The sequence below is a fragment of the Enhydra lutris genome, unplaced genomic scaffold (assembly GCF_002288905.1).
Source record: "Enhydra lutris kenyoni isolate GAN:26980312 unplaced genomic scaffold, ASM228890v2 scaffoldscaffold12, whole genome shotgun sequence".
In the NCBI taxonomy this organism is placed as follows: domain Eukaryota; kingdom Metazoa; phylum Chordata; class Mammalia; order Carnivora; family Mustelidae; genus Enhydra; species Enhydra lutris.
In genome coordinates, this window is record NW_019154096.1 from 47,046,659 (window position 1) to 47,065,345 (window position 18,687).

The 18,687-nt window shown below is 49.2% G+C and overlaps 1 protein-coding gene across 2 annotated transcripts; it reads left to right on the forward strand.

Annotated features, from left to right (window-relative positions):
* The first annotated feature begins 313 nt into the window (after positions 1-313).
* On the forward strand, positions 314-17,424 carry LOC111145279 (free fatty acid receptor 4). Of its 2 annotated transcripts, XM_022500109.1 has the most exons (5): positions 331-931; positions 9,259-9,387; positions 14,063-14,106; positions 14,613-14,622; positions 16,752-17,307. In XM_022500109.1, exons 1-5 carry the CDS (start codon positions 365-367, stop codon positions 17,139-17,141), a joined length of 1,140 nt encoding a protein of 379 aa, XP_022355817.1. In that variant the 5' UTR covers positions 331-364; the 3' UTR covers positions 17,142-17,307. The 2 variants fall into 2 exon arrangements, with proteins under 2 accessions (XP_022355818.1, XP_022355817.1); XM_022500110.1 differs by lacking the exons at positions 14,063-14,106; positions 14,613-14,622 and having other exon boundaries at positions 314-931; positions 16,752-17,424.
* Positions 17,425-18,687: the final 1,263 nt, after the last annotated feature.

Genomic DNA, 18,687 nt, shown 5'->3' on the forward strand with positions numbered 1-18,687 from the left:
TTCAATGCATTAAGGGTTTCACACACAGAGTACCCTTGGAGGACTACAAAAACTGGGGAGGCCCTGCAGGGTCTCCAGGGGTTTCTCTAGGTGGGGTTTCCCGGCCCCTCCAGCTCTCCCCCATGAGTCCCAGAGCGTGAGGCCACCGCCTAGCCCGGGTGTTTCCAGCGCGACGCCTGGCACTTCCTCGTTCCCGCGCGCCCCGGGCTCAGTGCGCAACGCCCAGCGCCGGCGCTCCTGCGGCGGGAGGGGGCCAGAGGGGAGATGTCGCAACCGCCTCCCTCTCTCTTTCCCTGCCTTCGCGCTCAGTCGCCTCCCAGATGAGCGCGCTCGCAGACTGCTGCGGGCCGCCCGGGCGCCCGGCATGTCCCCCGAGTGCGCGCAGGCGGCGGGCACCGGATCCCCGCGCAGCCTGGAGCGGGCCAACCGCACCCGCTTCCCATTCTTCTCCGACGTCAAGGGCGACCACTGGCTGGTGCTGACCGCTGTGGAGACGGTCGTGCTGGCGCTCATCTTTGCGGTGTCGCTGTTGGGCAACGTGTGCGCCTTGGTGTTGGTGGCGCGCCGACGGCGCCGCGGCAACACCGCCTGCCTGGTGCTCAACCTTTTCTGCGCCGACCTGCTGTTCACCAGCGCCATCCCGCCCGTGCTGGCCGTGCGATGGACCGAGGCCTGGCTGCTGGGCCCGGTCGCCTGCCACCTGCTCTTCTACGTGATGAGCTTGAGCGGCAGCGTCACCATCCTCACCCTGGCGGCCGTCAGCCTGGAGCGCATGGTGTGCATCGTTCGCCTGCAGCGCGGCATGCGGGGTCTGGGGCGGCGGGCGAGGGCCGCGCTGCTGGCGCTCATCTGGGGCTACTCGGCACTGTCCGCTCTACCCCTCTGCGTCTTCTTCCGCGTGGTCCCCCAGCGGCCCTCCGGCCAGGACCAGGTGAGCGCCGGGCGGTGCGCGCCAGGCAGGTGTGTGGGGCGGGCTGGCGAGCGCGGATCCCACGGAAGCGATGACCTGGGGCAATGAGTAACCAAAAACAACAGAACGAGAACAGGCAATTTGTTGCGTTTAATCGTTGTGTCCCTGTGCCCAGTGCTCTGAAGTTTTAGCTCTTGAATTTCACTGCAGCGACTTAGGTCCTGTAAAGGCCCTTCAAAGCCTTGTAAATAGAGTCCCCCAAATGCCTGCAAAGTGCGCTCTTTATGTTGAGGTTAGTGCAATAGGGGGGAGTGTAGGAGCCAACCAGATGGAACTTCGAGGATCCGGAATGGCTAATGGCACTCGTGTATATTGAAATCTGCTCTCTCGCAGGATGGGCGCTAGCGTGCTCGGACTAGCACATCCACTTGATGTATGAGGAAGCTCATAATGACTTGCTCGGGACATCTCATCCTAAGTGCGAGGAGGAGCTGAGAGCCTGCTCTGCACTTTCAGCCTTAGCTGGGTGAGGGTCCTGCTTTGAGAACCCCGGAGCAGAGCCAGGGAGAAAGGGCAGCAGAGACCCAGGGGCCCCAGACCCAATGCTGCCACTAGGGGTGTTGTAATACTTTCCCCGGGCCTCAGCTTTTCCAACTGCGAGATAGAAGGATTGGACTACATCACAGGATCTTGCCTGGAGCCTTGCATGGTGGGTGGCTTCAGAGCATCCTGAGCGCCCAAATGTTCGGCAGATTCCGGAGGCTGGGAGATGAGCTTTCTTCTGAGCTGTGTGTTCAGAGTTGTCGTTAGGATCTTTGTGGGGGTCCATGACCTTAAAAAAAAAAAAAAGTTCTCCGGGCAGTGCATGACATTGGCTTGGGTCCACTCGGGTTGGGCAGTCCAGAATCACGGTCCAAAATTGTGGTCCCCGTCTGTTCCTGCTGCTGCCCCACTGCGCTGTTGCGGAGTTTGTGTGCCGAGATTCAGTCCCGGATGCGGCACCTCGGGGCCGGCCGGGTGGACAGTGGCCAGGGTTCTGGCTGTCTTCCCAGTGGGCTAGGTTTTCTGTGCCTCATAGGGAGGGACAGAGAAAGAACATAAGTCTGTGCGCCCTTTATAAAGGCAGGTGTGAGTCCTGCTCTGGGCTCAGCCTCTCCAGGGGTTGCCCCTAAGCGGGTTTTCCCACCCCTCCCTTTCTCTACAACTCACTGGTTTTCTGGCCTGAGCAAAACTGTCACAAACCACAGTTCCAAAGACAGGCCTGCACAGTGACCAGAAGGAAGTGAGAAGGTAGGAAGGTAGGAAGGGAGGTGAGATGTGACCTGGGGGAAGATTTCCTGCTGCAGAGGTGGGTGTAGTCTGAGCACAGGATGCCTTCCTGGGTATGTGCTCTGGGGCATTGATGCAGATGTGGGCTTCTCAGGGGGTCTCCCAGACCTGTCTCTTACACAAGCCTTTTAATGGCATGTGAGGAGAAGTCTGCATCCCATGTAAGCGGTCTCTCTCTCTCTCTCTTCTATCTCTTTTGAACACAAATCAGACCTAAAAGCCTCTTTCCTAATTGTTTACTTTTTGCATGGAATACATTGTGGGGTTTTTGTTTGATTGTTTTGTTTTGTTTTAAGGCCTTGAATGACTAATAGGCAGGAACCATGTCAGGCCTGTGGTACTTGATCAAAGAACATGGACGCCTGTGGCCATGCCCCCTCAAGTGGGGGCCAGGATGGCGGGGTTCAGCTGAGCGTGCCCATTGCCAAGCTTGCCCATCAGGGTGCCATCAGCATAGCAGACCAAGGACCCTAACCTAGTGGGCAATCCTGTCCTCCTCAGCCCAGATGTACTAGAGAATCAAAGTGGGTCACTCAGATGCTTCAAAAATAAATGTAAGACCAGGCCTCACCCCAGACCCACTGGATCAGCTGGAGGCTAGGTTTTGCCATCAGTCTTTTGATTTTTTTAAGTTATTCTCTCACTGAATAACAGCGTTTCTGTATTTTTCACAGAACTTGAGGGACTTTTCCCCGTTTTTTTTCTTTCCTTACAGAAAAAAAAAAATGACACTTAGGAAATTACAGATCAAATAGAATATATCTTCAGGATATCTTAGGTTCCCAGACATGTACCTTGCGCTTCTCCCTTTTACAACTGTTTTAGTTTAGGTACCCTTAGACTTAACTGGCAAATAGCAGTAAAAAGTGAGGCCCTTGTCCCCTCCCAGACTAAAACTGCTTGCCTACGTGGACACAGGTGGTGGTTTGAGCGAGAAGGCCTTCGCTCAGATGGAGGAACTGCCCTGTTTTGTGACTCTGTATTTTACCTCTGGTAGGGTGTCTGCATGGTCGGAGTCCCCGACGGCACTCCCCGGATGACCAGAACTGAGCTGTGAGGGGCTTCCATGGAGACTTATGTCATGGTTCTCCCTTGGAGTGGGCATGCAGACCCCTCTTGTATTAATGCAGAAACATCTTCTTGGTCATAGAGCCTTTGGGGAGGGATTGGGCAAAGCCACTGGGAGAGCACTTCAGAAGCACCTCAGGAGACTGAGAGCTAGGTGAGTTGGACGCAATCCGTTGGCCCTGAAATTAGTAGAGATGGAGCAAGGGAGCTTGTCATGAAAAAAACCAGATGGTCCTTTTGAACTCTCCATCCTCTTTGTCTTTTCCCAACACATGCACCTGCCAATAAGCCAAGAAACGGAAAAACTGCCCAGTTCCTCAAGGGCTGTGACCTGAGCATGGAGGAAACAATTCATTTTATAGGTGAGCAAACTGAGGCTCAGGGATTGAAGAAATAAGTTGAAAAGAATGAGAAACAGGGAAAGAAAAAAAAAAAAAGAATGTGGCCATTAAAAAAAAAGAGAGACAGAAGGATCTAGGCTAGACTGAAGAGAGTCTCACATTTAAAATTAGCAAAAGCTTGTTTTCTTAATCCTCTATTCCCAGCTTCCTGTCTGTAGATTCTGCCCGCCCCTTCCTACTTGGACACTAAATACGGAGGTTTTTTGATGGGGGACTCTTTCCGACTCAAACCACCGGCTGAGGGAACTCTGTAACCTCAAGCACACACTGGCCGCCTCCTCTTGAGGAGCGTGGGCTAGGGAAACAGTGCCTCACAGAGCCTTCTGCCAGTTTAGTGCCCCAGCTCCCCAAAACGGGAACATGAGTGCCTTCGTCCATTTGGGCAGTGGGTGCCTCCCAGTCCAGGGTGACCAGCCTCCCTCAATCTTCCCTGTAGGGAGGATGAAATGATAGACATGCTAAAAATGCTAGCTAATTCCGTATTCAGAGTGTGGGCTTTGGAGTCCAGCATTCTGAGTCTAAATCCCATCTCTGGCATTTAGGAGCTGTGTGACAGAGACAAGTGCTCCCCACCTCTGTATCTTCCTTTCCTTGTTTGCAGAATGGGTATGATGACAGTAGAGCCTTATAGAATTGCCGTGGGGACCAGGGTTCAGTGAGTGGGCCAACGCCTGGCACATACAGAGTTAAGCACTCAAGAATTGGTAGCTATTATTAGTTTCCTTATCTTTGGTTATAAATACTTTAAACATTCTTTAAATGGTGTAATTCTTCTGACTGCCGTAAAATAATAGACTGCCATTTTAAGAGGGTGGGCACATTCTAGCAACAGAGACATCTCAGCCAGCTCAACTCAGCCTGTTCCAACAGGATTCCTGCCTCTGTGTGCTGTGGCTCTGCTAGGGCACTGACTCTTATTGGCAGGTTGGGGGGACTGTCCACCCTGGCCAGAATGTGCTGCCTGTTCACTGCATAAACATTTACCGAGCACCCCTCCCCGCTGCCCGCACCACGAGTCACATGACCAAGATGGCATCCTGTTCAAGGAGGTGCACGGATTGACAATGTTGGTGGTCTCAGACCCTGGCCCAGTTGGGTTCTCACAGAAACCCTATGAATAGGTGTTGGTATGTTCATTTTCCGAAGAGGGAAATGCCTGAAGTCACAGAGCAGGCAAGAGATGGAACTAGAATTTAGCCCGGGGCTGTCTTTCTCCCCATGACTTTTCCCACAAGTTCATACTTCCTTAGGAGCCCTCTGTCTTACAGCTCTGCCTGCTCCAATTTAATACCAGGCCGGAACGCCATCGTGTCTCTGCTGAGTGTGAATTGGCTGAGGAGAAAAACACAGTTTGCTTGCCTTTGGTATTATTAGAGGATACCTTTAAGACACAAGAAAGTTCCTCTCTTGCATTGATAAATTCTTCCATTTCTGTTGGGAAGCTGGTAGGCAAGGGGATATTCACTGGGTTTCCCACTTCCTTAAAGTGATCTTGAAGTCCTCCATTTTGTTCGAAGAGGTGGAACAGGGAGAATGATTTACAAAGGGATCCTCAGGATTACTCCGAGAAGCATCATTAGAGGAGCTGACAGGAAACAGCTGGCATCAGGTGGCATTTCAAATAAGTCAGCCAGGGTGGAGAGGGGTCCGCATTTGAGCAGTGCCTAGAGATAGATGCCCCATCCACAGGGGAGTCTTCTTAGAAGAGAATGAGTGATATCTTAGCTGCGGATGAAGATGAAAGGCAGTTGGCTATCCCCATGGATGTCGGGAATTGGAGGGACATTGCAGGCATGACAACCCATGTGTTGGCAAGACATGGTGCTGGAAGGGTGGTGGGGCCAGATGGAGAAGGCCAGGTATGCCCCTTGAGGGAGTTTGGACTTATGAGGTGAGAGATGGCCTGGCCTGGGAGGGGTTCGCCAGCGAGACTGAGATACAGGGGTCTGTTGAATAGCTAGTAGGGCAGAACTTAAAGGTTCCCTCTGAGTGGGGAGGGAGGAAGGAGACAACAGAAAGCCCACACTCAGGTTGCTGGCAGCATAGGGAATGGTGACTCCATGCCCCGAGTCAGTGATGGTGGGAGACGGAGCCTTCTGGGGTGGGACATCAGAGCTTGACATGCCTGTGAGGCATCCCTCAGAGATGTCCTCAGGGCACAGGGGCCAGTCTGGGGTTCAGGAGAAGACAGGGCTGGAAAAAGCAGCAGTGTCTTGGAAAAGAAGCCATGGAAATGGATGAGATTGCCAGGAGGAGGTAGAGGTTGGGCTGGGGATACAAGTCACCCTTAACCACACTTCACCCTTGTATGTGGCCTTCTGCCTTCCTCCCTCCTGGTCCCAACGCTGAGCTCCAGCCTCCTTGTTCTTCTGACTGAAGCCCCATCCCTCCAGGCACAGCGGACACAACCCCTGCGGATTGGTGCTGTCCTCTGTGACTGTGCTCACCTGTCCCCGGTAGCTCTGGGCACTGGGGCTCGCTGCCCTATATTGAAGTTTCTTACGATTCTCTCTCTCCCTGAGCACATCAGGGCCCCCTTGAGGGCAGGGGCCTCACCTTGCCCATTCTCACTGTGGCAGACACCAGGGCTCGAGTCAGGAGTGGTTGAACAAACCAATTAAAGGACAGCCATTGAGTTGGCTAGCCCTGCTTCTGTAGCTCAGCAACAAAGCAGGCCTCGCCCTTTGGGTTTCAAATTTCCTTTTTTAAAATCAGGAAGCATTTCAAATGTGCAGGAAAAGTATAGAGAATATTATAAGATTCACGTCTCCACCTTCCAGAGCCGACTTACGGCCACGCTACCTCCTAAGTTACAGCTCAGGAGAGAATACGTAGGATCAAAATAACATAAGTCAGATTTCCCCACAAAAACAGAATTATAATACCAGGCCAGCTCTCTGACTGTGGGCCTGGTGCCTGTTGTTAGATTTTCTAATGAGAATAAACACTGCACTTCATACCATATATAGCTTTCTAAAGAGCCTATAAATCCGTCATTCAAGTCCACACGGGCCAGCCACACTTTCTCTTCCGTCACGCACGGGGGTGCTGTGCAAAATTCGTATCTTATTTCCTTCTCACACTCTGTGCCTGGAGTGAGTTCCATGACGGTAAAGGAGCGTCTTCATCAGTCATGAAACTGGGGGAACTTCCTGGATGAGTTCCTTGTTTTTCTTGAAAGAATAGCTGGTTAGGTTTGCTAAACTGGCATGGTAATCTGTGTTTAACGTTTGATCCTCATTTCTTTTAAAAATGGACTTTTACCGCCATTTTTTTCTAAGTTAATATGGGCACATTCTAGAAAATTCAGATAAGCCAAAAGAGCAAAAATAATGAGTCCCACCTAGAAATGGACACTTAATTTTCCAGAATGTATCCTTTCAGTCTTTTGTCTACGCATACGTGTGTGGGCGTGGGCAGGGATGTGTGCATAGGTGTCTGTCCATTCACACCTATGCATTTTCCTCAGCAGCCCGGGGCTAATACAGGCAGAGTGTTTGGGGATCGACTTCTTTGTTCCTACCGTAGGGAGAACATCTGGCTCTATTGTTACACATTCTATAAAATCCTGTTAAGCCTGGAGAGATTTCAGCAGACATTTTGAAGAAGGCTTTTGGAAAGAAGTGGAAGCCTTTGGGGGTTTTAAGAAACGGTTCTGGGGTCTGTTTTTCTGCCCTCCCTGTACATTTTCCTAGCTCAAGTATAGAAATCAGAGACCAAGGCGCATTCAGGGCTGGCATCCGTCTCTTCTGACCGCTGCTTCAGTGTATTTGCTGGTCCGTGTTGCCCACCAGCGTAGTAGACTGAGGGCATGGCGGGCAGAGATCATCTCGAGATAATCACCACACTGCCAGTACTCAGAAGTTCCTTGAGAGACACACATTTCTTTCCAGTCACCACAATGGGGAGAGATCTAATGCACTTTGTCCCCTCAGGCATGGACAGTGGGGATGGGGATGGAGGAACAAGTTTTTGGAATTACTAGTACATTTTTGAACCATCTAAATGAGATAGGAAAAGGAAGCAACATTCTCACCCCCCTTTCAAGGTACAAATACGATTAAAGCATTCTTCCCTCCTTGACTTGCCTTAAGAGTTTTCTTGGTAGGTCCCTGGATTTCTTTTATAACCACTTAGCTCTCTGGGGAAGATATTATATGATTAAAAAGAACTACACCTTTAGTGTCTTAGGCTCTTGGTTTAGGAAGAGGTTTCTAAGCCTTAGTTTTCTCCTCTGTGTAATGGGAAAAATAATAACATGCATTTCAATATGGTTGTTGTGAACCTTCAATGAGATAATGTATGTAAAGTGCTTCCTAGCATAGAATAAACGCTCGGTGAATATCAGACTTACTATTTTCTGTTAATACCGTACTGGAAAAGAAGGGCCTCTTCGTTTGTTTTTGAGTTTGAGCACCCAGTTATGATGTCTCTGACAAAAGTTCTTTGCCCTTGCTTAGGGCTCAACACATGTTGGCTGAATGAATGAGTAAATCCCACGACTATAATTCATTAAGATGCCTTGTCCACCAGAAGTCAATAATGTGCTCTTTTTACACAGGATGTGCTCTTGAAAGCCTGTTCTATGTGTTAGACATGTTTAGGACAACTTGATTTCTATATAGTTTTATTCCTACAGTCAAGCCGACATGGGAAATTTGTGTTTGGGAGGAGAGACAGACAGACAGACAGATCTCTTTTGGTTGACCTATTTATTCTTTGGAGGAAATTGTTGTGGCGGCTCCTGATAATTATGTAATAAGGTGACCACATGTTTTGAGGTTGGTAATTAGTGTCAAACTCTTAAATTCACAACATACTGACAGCAGCACGATCACCAACCAGGACGTTCGGCCCCATTCTGGTAGTTTTTTCCATCTTGAATGCCGGAGACCTGTGTGGGGCTGTACTGTGCCACTCTGTTTGGGAGAGACCCGTGAGGATAGAGCTTCCAAGTCTGGGCCTCAGTATTGTCTTGGGATGAGCCGCGGCTTTCTTTGATGCAGCTAGACACATTTTAGACATTTCCACGTCCCTTAAATGACCCTTCGTGCCTTAACATTGTTTCTGGTGCCTTCGGCAGTCGCAGTGGACTGCATTGCAACCTCGTGCCTGTTTCTCTATGCTTGTGCGCAGCATGTCATTTCCAATCTATGTAACCTCTTAGGGCTCAGGTTGTGATTTGTAAAATGAGGGACTTGGCAGAGAAGGCTCAAGGGCTCTTGGCCCCTTAGTCCAGGCAAGTGGAAAGAGCACTGGGGCTGGAGTCCTGCCCAGGAACTAACTTGAGCTGTTAACAGTGTGTGACGCCGGGATCCAGCTGCATCTCCTGGAGAATGGGCATGATGACTGTGGTTATTCTGAGGGTTGGAGAAAAGTGAGTCGTAGCTTGTTTGTGTGGGCAGGGGAGGGGACGCTGAGCTGTGCTGTCATCTTAGCTGTATCGTGCTAACACCAGTGTAATGGCGTCAGGTACCCTCCTACTGGGACTGAGCTAAAACCAAATAAGTAGCCACCATGGAAATGACGTTCTCCTCCTTTTTGTGACAGGAGATTTCGATTTGCACACTGGTTTGGCCCAGCATTGCCGGAGAAATCTCCTGGGATGTGTCCTTTGCAACTTTGAACTTCTTGGTGCCAGGATTGCTCATTGTGATCAGCTACTCCAAAATTTTACAGGTATGTGTGTTTCGAGCACCACAGCTGAACTCTGCTGAGGCTGGGATGTTTTAGACAGAACCGGCCTGCCAGGTCGGAAGTTACCTTAGCGTTCACGCCAGTCCAGTCCTGGCTTCCTGCCCAGGTCCGCCCCTCTGCAACACTGTGGGGCAAGAGTTTTTGTGTGTGTGTGTGTTTTTTTAAGTGATATTTTTGTGACTGCTATTAAGATTTTTATTATTTTGCTGACCACTAGAATAATACAAAGTTCATTATAAAAAATTAAAGACATATAGAGATGTATAATGCAGAAAGTAAACATCTACTCCACTGTTAACAGTTCAAAGTACATTTTCAGGTTATTTTTCTTACAAACTTACCTATATACATGCTTTGATGCCATGTGTGTATATATGTTACATATATATGATAAACCATATAAAATGGTCAAATAGCAACCATGTGTCATGGTTCAAAACAATGTTTGTTTGTTTCAGAGTTGAGATAACACTATTTGTAATTTCCTTTTCCGGCTTAACACCAGATTGCAATATCTGTCCATATTTGTTTTTATATCTCTGCCTCATTTTTTTTTAAAGATTTTATTTATTTATCTGAGAGAGAGAGACAGTGAGAGAGAGCATGAGCGAGGAGAAGGTCAGAGAGAGAAGCAGACTCCCCGTGGAGCTGGAAGCCCGATGCGGGACTCGATCCCGGGACTCCAGGATCATGACCTGAGCCGAAGGCAGTCGTCCAACCAACTGAGCCACCCAGGTGTCCCACTTGCCTCATTATTTTTAATGGCTTCATGGTGTTCCACTGTACGGATGTGACATAATTTATTTTATGGGCTTTGCATTGAGTCCCTTGATATCCCATTACAAACAGCAGTAGAGTGATGGAGAATGTACGTGTCTAAAAAACTTTTCACTGCAGTATAACATACATCCAGGAAAGCATACCCAGCATACAGGCACAGCTCACAAACTGACCTCACTCCTAGAAGCAGCTCCCAGAAACAAAATGAGAAACAGAACATTACCAGAAGCTCCTTCCCAATTGCTACCCCACACTTCCAGAGAAGGCGCTTTTCCAAAGTACGCTGAACCAGGAAGTGATCTCTACCTTTGAAGAGTGAGTATGTCCAGGGACAATGGAGGGGACCTTGCCGGCCTGGCTCCCACCTCTGGATGCAGCCCATTCACACGCCGCAGGCAAACGGCGTGTGTTCATGCTCATCTCAGAAGGTTTAATGCAAAACCTTGAGTCCTCTTGGAGGTTTATAGTTGTTGAATCTCAGTTTTTATCGCATATTACAGGTCATCTGGCAAATGAACTTATTGAAGTGGGGCCTTGTAGGTCTTGCCTTGCTCTCTGGGCACTTTTATGGCCCTTTCTTTGCAGCTGAGGATCTGTAAGCTTCTTAAATGCTCAGAACCCAAAACTAGGCCAAGCTCCATCCAGGTCTGCTGATTCTGGGTCCTGTGGGAGATGGCCTGCCATGCTCTTCTCTAGACTCTTCCCCACCTGTTGACTTGTGATCCGCTTCAGTGACACTGAGCCTGGGGCTTGCTCAAGGGTATGAGGCAGATTCAGGCCTGGAGTTAAGGTCTGTAACATGCTTGCAATGGGGACCCAACATGTGTGAATGCTATGTCAGTACGAGCTGTCATTACCTTAAAAGAAAAGGAGTAAGGGGAAGAGGAAGATAGAATTTAGAATGAATTCTTTAAAAATTATTTAACAAATATTTATGAAATACTTACAATGTGTTAGGAACAAATTCATTTAATCCTGTTAAGAATTACAGATGAGGAAACCAATGCACAGAGAGGCTGAGTAACTTGCCCAAGATCACACAGCGTAAAAGCCCCAGGATCAGGATTTACACTCGAGCAGTCTGGCTCCAGGGTCCAACACTTTAATTCCTCAGACGTTTGCTAAGGAGCTATTCTATTCAGTGTGTTGGTGGGGAGTGGAGATTGGTCAAGAGTGAGCAGGTCACATTCTTGATCCAGAAGGAGCTTTAACCCGGGAAGGGGAGGGGCAGATGGACAATGGCACTGTTGCTCAATGCTATGAACCCCTGGTACTCTGAAGGGAGTGGTGCTGGAACTCAGCGTGAAAACACACAGCAAACAGTTGAGTGCCCTGCAGAGGTAGGAAGTGAATGAGGGGAAGGAGAGGGAAGAGGAAAGGGCCACAAAAGGCAGACAGGGAGACAAGAAAGGGCTCTTTTAATACCTGGGTTTTTGAGTCCTTGCTGTGTGGCCTTTGGCAAGATACTTACTTTCTGTGAACCTCAGCTCCCTCATCTGCAGAATGGCGATGGCTCGGACAGTGCAGGATTGTTGGGAGACAGGTCAGAGACAATGCTCTTCCTCATATATGCCAAGACATGACTGCCTCAGGACCTTTGCACCTGTGATTTCCTCTCTTCTATCTCTATTCCCCCAATTTCTGTGCGGGCCACTCCCCTGCTCTAGAAGGTCTCTGCTCAAAAGGCTCTTCCCCAGAGACCCTCCTCATCACTCTCTAGTCCTTTACTACCTGGATTTATTTCTCTTCAGTGGACTTACAACCCCTGTTGTATTCCATTTATGTGTATTTATTTGTAAAGCATCCGTTTTGCTCATTAGACTACAACTCCGTGAGGACCGAGACTTTGTTTTGTTTCCTGCTGTAGCTCCGTGACTAGCACAGAGCCTGGCTTATTCGTTGTAGACACTCTGTAAACACTCGCTGAATGAGGAAGACGCAGACTTTGGGTCACACTGAAAGGGCCTATGGTACTGTCTCTTTTTGCACAGAGGGAAGATCACTGAACAAAAAGTCCTAAGACCCTGATCCTAGTCCAAGCTTTATCAGTGTGTGACCTTAGGCAAGTCATTTAACTACTGTGGACGTCAGTTTTGTCGAGCTAGATAGGCCTCAGTGGATTGTTTAACACAATAAAATGAGGGTGTAGATACGATAAAAATTTGAACAGGCTGCTAGCCTTTAATTGGAAAGAGATCTAGCATTGTGATTTTGAAAATCACACCAATGCAAATACAAGACTTAAAAAAATTTACCTTCCACCCCACCAGCCAAACTTACTATTGCCTGTTTCCCGGGGGGACTGTGCTGTTTGTCCCGGCTTTGGACTTGTGGGTTTCCCAGGCAGGGAACTTGGAAGCAGGTAAGCTGCCAGATGGATGGAGTGTCTGCACGGGCCCTCATCGCTCCCGCCTTTCTCCCACTGAAGATACTCATAACTCAGAAACATCGGATCAGCTTTTCAGCTGAGATTCTTCTGTCAAGATCGTAACTCTGTAAAATGAATTGAACATCAGTGTTAATCAGCTGTTTTCCTAGAGACACAACTAGCAAATCATCAGAAGCCAGAGGACACGTAACTCTACCCGCCTCCCCTTTCCCTCCTCTCACCTGTCAGTATGGCCTTTGACTCGGTTTCCATGTATGGGCCTGAGTAGTGCCTTTTTAAAGTCACCCTGATCTTTTATTCCTCTAAAGCAGCATCTCCCCGAAAGCCCTCTCTAGAGTGCCATGGGCTGCTGGATGTTAAAAAAGGGGTCCATGACCCCGTGAGTTTGGGAAATGCTGATTGATCAGGGCTAAATGGGTTTCTTCACTGCAGGACTTCTGAGGGGCTCCATGAGGCTCACGTACTTTGAGAGTCTCCAACACAGGAATAGAGGAGGCAGCGCTGCCAAATCCGACCACAGACCCCCTTTCCCCACAGAGCATCTCTCTGCACTGATGGCCTGTGGATCTCCTTTGGGGAACACTGCTCTAACGTCCCTGCCCCGGGGGGCTGCTTCTGCCCGATGCAAGGACTGAGAGCAGGCCTCAGCAGGGCTCTTCCTTCCGGAGCTGCTCCACCAGCTCAGGGCCGCGTTACCCACCCTTCTGCCTTCCCTCCTTCCTCTTTCCTCATGACTCAAGTGTGCTATACAACCTTTGGTGGATTTTTCCAATCAATACTTTCCCAGAGTACTAGTCTCCTGGTCACTCCCAAGTGCCTTCAGTGAGGTGGTCCCTGCTAGCTCTTGGAGCTTGGTTTACATTGTCCCCCAGCAACCAACCACTGCCATGGCGAGATGAGATGCTTCTAGCCGTGGGCCATTTGTACATTTCTTGTTCCCTATCCTCATTCTCCATGTATACCCTAGAATGGAAAGCAGGGTGGACAGGGCTCCCTACTTTCTTGCTGACTGTGCAGCACCTGTAAGAGTACGTGACACATGGTAGGGGCTCAGTAAATGTTTGCCAAGTGAGTGTCTGGCTTGAAGCGGACAACCCTCCCCATCTCAGCGCTCATCTGGGAAAGGAACTCCGTTTTAGCTAAACATGAAGGTGTTAGGTTGTGAACATGCAGCCCCTTCTCCACATCCGGCCCTCACACAGGAGCCCCCGAAGGAGGGCCGACCCCCTGGGCCTGAGCCGTGTTAGTGGGGATCCACGTCCCCCTGCACCCACTCGTTGGCAACCATGGTGTGGAGGCACGGAGTGGCAGAGATGTGAGGTGGAGAGAAGTTTCCCTTTGGACCCTCACATGGGTGTGAAGGCAGTGTGTCTCAAAAGGACAGTTTCAAAGAACTGGGAGAAAATCCCAAATCTGTCGTCCTAAATTGTTTTAGTCAGCAGGACCACCTGTGAGTTTGTGAGAAGTGCAGTTTTCGGGCCCACTCAGACCCACAAAAGTGAGCATCTGACAGGGGCCCAGGCACTTGCCTGGTGACTTGGACATGGTGGCCACGGACCACATTCCTGGGAACACTGTCCTCTCTCCCCGCAGCCCCACAGAGAAGAGCTCAGACACCACCCCCTGAGGTGTGCTTCCCTGCCCCGCCCTTGACCACGAGCCCTCACATCTCAGAGCCTCCATCTCTTGTCTCTAAAATGGGGCAATGACAGAACCCACCCCATAGGCCTGTTTTAAGGATTAAAGTTAACCCTCAAGTTAGTCAAACATTGAATTTCTCCTAAAACACATGAAGCGTTCTGTGCAATGACAAGACATTTTAAAGCCTGGGTAAAAGTTAACTAGTCTCATCATCAAATGTGGGGAGGGGAGCAGCAAGGAGCCACACCAGATTATAATAAGCCCATTTTCTTCTCACTCCCTGAAAGCTGTGGGAATCACAGGCAGAGGAAATGGAAGCATCAATCATCGCTAAAAACAGACCCAACCACTTACCCACTCAGACCGTGAGTCAGCCCGTTTCTCTGTCTGCTCGCAGTCACAGTCAGGCACTTGCTGGAGCCCCGGGTCGCAGAAGCCCCAAGGTGGCCTAGCTCCCAGGGAGCCTGTAGTCCGCTGGTGGTCAGAGGTAGCCATGACGTGGCAGCGTCGACCACATGACACAGGTCACATGGCAAGGGCCACGTGAGTACGTGAAACAAAGCATGGCGGGATGCCACGTGGGAGATGAACCAGGAAGCCTTCTCAGTCTTGCTGGCATTAAAGCTTGGAGCTGTAGGTCAGGCAGGAGGATTTCCATTGGCGGAAATAGTAGAGGGTAGGAAGGAGCTAGTTTAAGATTAAGAGCATGGGCTGGAGTCAGACGGCCCAGCTTTGAAACCCAGCTTTGTGACTGCTTCGCTGTGTATGGCTGGGCAGGTTCCTCAACCTCTTTGAGGCTCTGTTTTCTCCTCTGTAAAATCAGGATCATCAAAGCACCTCTGTCACAGAACTGATATGTACAGGGCCTGGCACATAGTAAGTGCTCGATAAATAGGAATTTACATCAACATCACCCCCCAAAATATGTCTAAGACACTGTATGAGGAACTCTAGTCTTTTGGCCAAGCCATGTGGACAGCACAAATGATGAGGCTGCTGTTGGAATCGTCCCTTACATGACCACCCCTGTGAGGGGACAGTCCCCTTCTGTGGGTCGATCTCCATGTAGCTGGGGGTGGTGCCAACAGATCCCACTGATCAGGTGATCATTCCCAAATGGCCCACAACCCAGGCATCGTTTTCAGGCTGATTCCTGGCCACAGCTGTCTTAGCAAATGAGCAACCTCCTATCTCCATCAGCCTTCCATTGCCTGCACGTCGAGGGCCTGTGGCAAGACTAGGATCCATTTCAATTTTTCCTGTAAAGGAGAGGAACCAAATGTGGGGGTTCAGTGCACACTTTCTGCCCGACTGGCCATACCCTCATGCCATCTCCACTGCCCCTGTGCCACCCAACAACCCGGAGGGGAGGGGAAATGGACAGGGGTGTGTGCTGCCATTTCATCCAGTACCCCTTCCCCTAAAAAAGGCAAAATAAATAAAATGCCCATCAGTAGGAGTCTGGATAAATCCTGGTACAGCCAGACTCTGGAACCTTTGTAACCACTGACAAGATAACAGGAATGAGGGGCCTTCTCTCTGGTCAGATATGCAAGGAGCACCAATATACGCTGATGAGTGAACAAGAAGGGTTAAGAATTGGGTGCGTGGCTTGGTCCCATGAGTGTGCAAAGCAGAAGTGCAGACATGGGTGTTCCCATGGCCAGGCATGTGTGTGAGAGCAGATCACTTCCAGAAGGACATCCAGGACCCTGGTCACCGGTCTTTTCCAGCCAGTGGAAATGAAGAGTACAAGAGGCCACAGACCTAACATTTTTATTTTTATTTTTATTTAAAGATTTATTTATTTATTTATTTATTTATTTGACAGACAGAGATCACAAGTAGGCAGAGAGGCAGGCAGAGAGGCCGGGGGTGGGGGGCGATGGGAAGCAGGCTCCCTGCTGAGCAGAGAGCCCGATGCGGGGCTTGATCCCAGGACCCTGAGATCATGACCTGAGCTGAAAGCAGAGGCTTTAACCCAGTGAGCCACCCAGGCGCCCCCAGACCTAACATTTTTAATTTGACCTGCGTCGGTATCATATTGGTTGAGTTTGTACTGCTTTTGTACATACTGCTTTTATACATTTACTTACTTATTTTTTTCAAAAAGAAAAGAAAAGAAATACAAGGGAAGATGTGCATCTTACTGGTTTGGGCTGCCATCACAAAATACCATGGCGGGGGGATGCATTCAGACCATAGCAATGTGCTTCTGTTCACTTATTTCCCTTCTAGACCATCCAGTTCAGCCTTTTCACTTCTCTGCATCAACTCTATTTACGATATGGATGACTTTCTGCCTTCTTTCCGGGGAAGGGGGGTCGGCCAGTTCCCCCACTTCCCTAGAGCATCCTGAGCGCAGGCAGCTGCCAGGCTACTGAGACACGTGCTCCCAACCCAAAGTCCCAAAACCAAATTGTCCCAGGGCAGCAAGGATGGCAGATTCCAAGGATGGATACTTTGCTCCTCCAAAATCGAACCCCCCAACATCCTTCAGTAAGTGGTGGTCTGGCTCTGTTTTGTGTCTCTGCAGATCACGAAGGCGTCAAGGAAGAGGCTCACGGTGAATCTAGCTTACTCGGAGAACCACCACATCCGTGTGTCCCAGCAGGACTTCCGGCTCTTCCGTACCCTCTTCCTGCTCATGATCTCCTTCTTCATCATGTGGAGCCCCATCATCATCACCATCCTCCTCATCTTGATCCAGAACTTCAAGCAAGACCTGGTCATCTGGCCTTCCCTCTTCTTCTGGGTGGTGGCCTTCACATTTGCCAACTCAGCCCTGAACCCCATTCTCTATAACATGTCACTGTTTAGGAATGAATGGAGGAGAATTTTTCACTGTTTCTTCTACCCGGAAAAGGGAGCCATGTTTACAGATACGTCTGTCAGAAGAAACGATCTGTCTATTATTTCCAACTAATTAAATTTTCTCCATAGGCAGAGTTGATCACCCTCTGGAAGACCATAATATGTATTCAAAGGGAGTTAATTTCCAGGACTGTCACATCCATGTAGCCTGCTTCAAGAAAGTATAACCTATGCAAACACACATTTATAGCACCCGTTAATTAAGGGGTGATTGTTCAGCATAACAGTTTTGCCCTTTATAAAAACGTTTTGCTGTGGCTCCTTTTAAATAGGAACTTTTTTCAGTATGTTTGTAATATGATTGAGTTTAATGAATTTTTATTTATAACTTCAGCAATCCCATCTCTTATGTGTAAAGCTTGTTTCTGGAATGAGTCTTGGAAATGATCCAGGGCCCAGATTTCTCCTTGAAGGGGTCACGGCCATCTAGGTACTCCCCTCCCCAGACGTGCAAGGCCTCAAGACCATTCACTAATGTCAAAAGCACTTGAGGAATTTCTAAGGAATAATTAAAGGTGACTTTAGTTTTTCACTTATAAGAAATGCCACGGACCCCTTTAGGAAAAGCCATGTCATGAAATCAGAGAGGAGATAGGATGATTCAAAACATTGAATGTGAAAGCATAAGAGATTCCCTTCACTAATCCCCCTGAGAGGTCCTCTTAAGTGCATGCTGTGGTCGGACAGCCAGGGCCCCTACCCTTATGGAGCTTACTTACCTTCTGTTTGGTGGGGGGAGAAGCCCTAAACAGAAGTCCATAGATAATATAAATAGAAGTCCATAGAGTGTGGAGTAACGTCATGAAGAAAATAGGACGATGATGGCTATTTGGATGGGGTGGGGAGGGGTCTAGGAAGACCTTTCTGGGGGATGATATTTGGGCCAAAAGGTAAACCACAAGAAAGAGCCAACCATCTGAATCCAGGGGAGTGGGGCTTTGCAGACCTCGCAGACACTGGTCCTGGTGTAAAGGGGCTGGTGTACTTGTGGGAGAGAAAGACGTTTGGTGTAGGGGAAGCAAACTATTGACTGAACTACAAACTGTCCTTTGTGCCAGGATAGAGGGGTGCCCTGCTGGAGCCCATTGATTAAAACCAGAGAAGGGGGGGCGCCTGGGTGGCTCAGTGGGTTAAGCCTCTGCCTTCGGCTCAGGTCATGATCTCAGGGTCTTGGGATCGAGCCCCGCATCGGGCTCTCTGCTCGGCGGTGAGCCTGCTTCCTCCTCTCTCTGCCTGCCTCTCTGCCTACTTGTGATCTCTCTCTCTCTCTGTCAAATAAATAAATAAAATCTTTAAAAAAAAACAAAAAACAGAGAAGGTACAAGGCTGGACCGAGTAGGGTCTGGGAGGCCACATAGGGAGTTTGTTGTGTTCAGTGGACAACCACTGGAAGTCTGCAACGGGAGACTGTTAGGACCCAAACTGTATCTTTAAATGTGACTCTGGCTGCTGTGCAGGAAATGGACTTCGAGGGGCAAGAATTTATTTATTTTTTTTATAATTTTTTTTTTTAGATTTTATTTATTTATTTGACAGCTAGAGATCACAAGTAGGCAGAGAGGCAGGCAGAGAGAGAGAGAGAGAGAGGAGGAAGCAGG

Bases quoted from the DNA above. Each gene is read 5' to 3' on its own strand.
- LOC111145279 (XM_022500109.1), top strand. From the start codon at position 365: ATGTCCCCCGAGTGCGCGCAGGCGGCGGGCACCGGATCCCCGCGCAGC. The intron at 932-9,258 runs GTGAGCGCCGGG...TTTTTGTGACAG, and splicing joins GGCCCTCCGGCCAGGACCAG to GAGATTTCGATTTGCACACT. The intron at 9,388-14,062 runs GTATGTGTGTTT...GGGCCCACTCAG, and splicing joins GCTACTCCAAAATTTTACAG to ACCCACAAAAGTGAGCATCT.